Consider the following 4,078-nt stretch of genomic DNA (forward strand, 5'->3'; position numbering starts at 1 on the left):
ATGCTGTGGGCTGTTCCTTTTGAGGGGGATCATGGCTGCAGGCTCTTTCCATAGTGGGTGAGAGCGCGGGCTGCAGCCGAGCGTAGCATCGCTCTGCTCCTTGTAGGCGCCAGCTGGAAGGAGTGAAAAGGGATCAAGGCTGCTCATGTGTTATTGTTTCCAGGATTGCACGTACGGCACAGAGATCATAGCCAAGTGGAAGAGCCTTCTGGAAAACGACCAGCTGCTGTCACACGGCGGGCAGGACCTGTCCACAGATGCTTTTCACAGGTACAGAGCAAACGAGTTGTGCTTTGGGCAGCGTCTTCCAGAGCTGCTTCCTTGGGAGTGGAAAAGAAAGAGATACAAGCGAGTTCTGTTGGAACTCAGCTGTATAAAAAAGAACCTTTTAAACAGCGGGCACCGTTTGGTGTGTTGAGGCCCGGGGCTGTAGCTTTAAGCTTGACTTTGGTTTATTTATATTTTTTTCCAGGCTGATGTGGGAAATCTGGATGCCCTACGTCAGAACCATCGTGGCGCAGTGGCAGCCAAGGAACTGCGGCTCGATGGTGGATTTCTTGGACAGCTGGGTGAACGTTGTTCCCGTCTGGATCCTGGATAACATCCTGGATCAGCTCATCTTCCCCAAGCTGCAGAAGGAGGTGAGGTGGGAGGAGAGGGGTAAGACAAGAGGGCTGTGTCGGAACAAAGCCGTGCGCTGAATTTCAGTCAAGCGGAACCTCGAGAATGAGGGTTTGCTGCCTCTGTGGGTGCGCGCGGGAGTTACAGGGCTGCGTTATGGCTGAATTTGCATCTGGCAAGACTTGGTGCTAGTGGATGGTCTTATTTTAGTCCTTTTTGTTTAACTTTAAGGTTGAAAGCTGGAATCCTTTGACAGACACCGTCCCCATCCACTCGTGGATCCACCCCTGGCTACCCCTGATGCAGGCGCGGCTGGAGCCGCCGTATTTCCCCATCCGAAACAAGCTGGCAAATGCCCTGCAGAAGTGGCATCCCAGCGATGCCTCCGCCAAGCTCATCCTGCAGCCCTCCCGGCGGGAGCCGCTGTATTCCCCCATCCGAAACAAGCTGGCAAATGCCCTGCAGAAGTGGCATCCCAGCGATGCCTCCGCCAAGCTCATCCTGCAGCCCTGGAAAGACGTGTTCACGCCGGGCTCCTGGGAGGCTTTCATGGTCAAGAACATCGTGCCTAAACTAGGTGAGAGCAGCCCAACAGTGCTGCACTTGTGGACTCTGCCGGGTGCTACCTCTCCCTTATCCCTAGACAAGACGCGTGGTGGCCAGAGGTTCTGCAGAGCATGTTGTTCCTGAGTTCAGACCAAGCCCACGTCTTTGCTGCTGTGCAGTTTGTTTCTGGCAGATGTTTCAGGGAATGCAGGGAAGCACTCTGATGATTCTCAGTGTTTTCTGTCTTGTTTTTCTAAATCATCTGATTTCTCTGTTCTTCACCTGAGCAGAATATCATGTAGCTGCCAGACAGGACCAAGCGATAAAACATCGCTGTTACTCCTCTGCTGGTTGGTGTTTGCTAATGCTTTCAACCACAAGGTGAGGTGATTCCCCCTTCACCCGTGCAGACGGGCTGAAAGGCTCCGTGGTCTACAGAACAGCTGAATATTTTCAGTTCCGGCAGCGAACTGTAACCACTGGAAATGGAAGCGCAGGCTTTTGGTGGCAGGGATCAGCCAAATGGTTTAAAGATCCTGAATGTCCTTTCAGGGTGGTGCGCAGTGCAGGTGCTGCTCACCCAGAGACATCCAGTCATTTCATTGGAAAAATCCTTTGAGCTCCTCAAGTCCCCCCGTTCCCCAGCAGTGCCAGGTCCCCACTGACCCCTGTCCCTCAGCAGCACCTCCACACGGCTGGGGAAACCCCTCCAGGAATGGGCACTCCACCACTGCTCTAGGCAGCCTGGGACAGGCTGGGACAACCCCAACGGGACAGAAATGGTTCCTCAGGGACAACCTCAACCTCCCCTGGGACAACTGGAGGCTGGTTCCTCTCATCTTCTTGCTTGTTCCTGGGGAGAAGAGACCGACCCCCTGCTCCTCGCTCCACCCTCCTGTCAGGGAGTTGTCAGAGGCAGAAGGTCTCCCCGGAGCCTCCTTTGCTCCAGGCTCAATGTCACCAGGTCCCTCAGCTGCTCATCAGCACATTATGCTCCAGACTCTGATCCAGCTCCGCTGCCCTTCTCTGGACACGCTTCAGACTCTCAATGTCCTTCTGGGAGCGACAGGCCCAAACTGAACCCAGGATTAGAGGTGCTGCCTCAGGGGCGATCCCTGCTCTGCTCCTGCTGGCCACACTAGTGCTGGTACAAGCCAGGATGCTGTTGGCCACCTTGTCCCCCTGGGCACAGTGCTGGCTCCTCTTCAGCTGCTGTCACCAACACCTCCAGGTTCTTTTACCCAGGCAGTCTCCAGCTGCTCTGCCCCCAGCCTGGAGTGTTGCAAAGGGTTGGAGTTACCCCAGGGCAGGACATCATGAGTGGTGCTGGTGAAATACGTCAGGGCAGTGATAAAACTGTGAGTCGAGTTCTTTTCTAACTCTTCTCTCCCTTTTCCCAGGGATGTGTTTGAACGAACTCATCATAAACCCTCACCAGCAGCACATGGATGCCTTCTACTGGGTGATTGACTGGGAGGGGATGATTTCTGTCTCCAGTCTGGTTGGGCTGCTGGAGAAACACTTCTTCCCAAAGTGGCTGCAGGTGAGGAACAATCACAGCTGAGTAAAGGAGTGTGGTTCACCCTGAAGTGTTCAGTGACTCCTGCCTGGAAACTGCTGGAGGGGTTTAACTCCCGAGGGGGTGATCTCCACTTGGAGCTCCTCACACATTAGAACACGTTTCTTAGGCCGTCACGGTCCGTCCTTTCACTGAGAGCTCAGTACTAAACCAGTGAAGTGGTGGTGAGGAGTCCCCTGCGAACCATGCTGTCGTTGTCTTGCAGGTGCTGTGCTCTTGGCTCAGTAACAGCCCCAATTACGAGGAGATCACCAAGTGGTACCTGGGCTGGAAGTCCATGTTCTCAGACCAGGTGTTGGCACATCCGTCCATCAAAGACAAGTTCAACGAAGCTCTGGATATCATGAACCGGGCTGTCTCCTCCAGTGTTGGTACGTGCCTCGTGGCGATGGCTCTGCTCACCGTGACGGCAGCTCAGCAAGGGTGGCTCCTTGTGAGCCAGGCTGTAGGTTTGGCCCTGCAGCATCCGCACCCAGCGAATTCCAAGAGGGTTTTTTCTTGCTGTGTCTAATGCCTGTGACGTTCTGCTTAGTCACTGTCTGTGCTTCCCTGGAGCAGAAAGAGGTTTTTGGTGATGGGCTGCCTGCACCGTTAAGCAACTGATGATGCATATTTTATGTCAGTCACTGAGAGGTGTTGAATTCCAAAGCGTGGTGCTGCTCCAGCCTTTGCCTGATTTTGCCACGGTCGCTGTTTGTAGCCAGCAGTGTCATGTTTTGGCTGTGAGGGGTGTGTTTTTTGTCATCGTTCTTGCTGTTGTTTGCATATTCCCTTTGCCAGTAGCGGTGCAGCATCCTCCTCTCCTGGGCCTGCTCAGGTACACTTTGGGTTGTACCAAATGCTGCTGCTTCTGCCGCAGTTCTCAGGTTCACCTGGCTGGTCTGTACCACGATGGCAAAAATGGTGTGAAACAGCATGAGTTAGAATGGCTAAAGGAGGGTTCAGAGCAGTGTGCCCAGGTGGCCAAGAAGGCCAATGGCATCCAGGCTTGTACCAGCACTGGTGTGGCCAGCAGGAGCAGAGCAGGGATCACCCCCCGAGGCAGCACCTCTAATCCTGGGTTCAGTTTGGGCCCCTCACTCCCAGGAGGACATTGAGGGGCTGGAGCGTGTCCAGAGAAGGGCAGCGGAGCTGAATCAGGGTCTGGAGCACAATGCACTGAGGAGCGGCTGAGGGACCTGAGCCTGGAGCAAAGGAGGCTCCGGGGAGACCTTCTGGCTCTGACAACTCCCTGAATTTCATGAGGTTGGAGTGAGGCAGGGGATTGGTCTCTGCTCCCAAGGAACAAGCGACAGGACAAGAGGAACCGGCCTCCAGTTGCCCCAGGGGAGG

At 54.7% G+C, this 4,078-nt stretch overlaps 1 protein-coding gene across 1 annotated transcript in view; it reads left to right on the forward strand.

Moving 5' to 3' along the window:
• Nucleotides 1-4,078, forward strand: part of TFIP11 (tuftelin interacting protein 11) — a gene marked incomplete at its 5' end in the record, with an annotated part of 9,173 nt that overhangs the window by 4,215 nt on the left and 880 nt on the right. The window contains 6 exons of the mRNA XM_010133544.1: nucleotides 164-270; nucleotides 473-641; nucleotides 853-935; nucleotides 1,038-1,198; nucleotides 2,568-2,710; nucleotides 2,952-3,117. Coding sequence (XP_010131846.1) covers nucleotides 164-270; nucleotides 473-641; nucleotides 853-935; nucleotides 1,038-1,198; nucleotides 2,568-2,710; nucleotides 2,952-3,117 — 829 coding nt within the window. The remainder of the gene's footprint in view (nucleotides 1-163; nucleotides 271-472; nucleotides 642-852; nucleotides 936-1,037; nucleotides 1,199-2,567; nucleotides 2,711-2,951; nucleotides 3,118-4,078) is intronic.

The sequence above is a fragment of the Buceros rhinoceros genome, unplaced genomic scaffold (assembly GCF_000710305.1).
Source record: "Buceros rhinoceros silvestris isolate BGI_N320 unplaced genomic scaffold, ASM71030v1 scaffold38713, whole genome shotgun sequence".
Lineage (NCBI taxonomy): Eukaryota > Metazoa > Chordata > Aves > Bucerotiformes > Bucerotidae > Buceros > Buceros rhinoceros.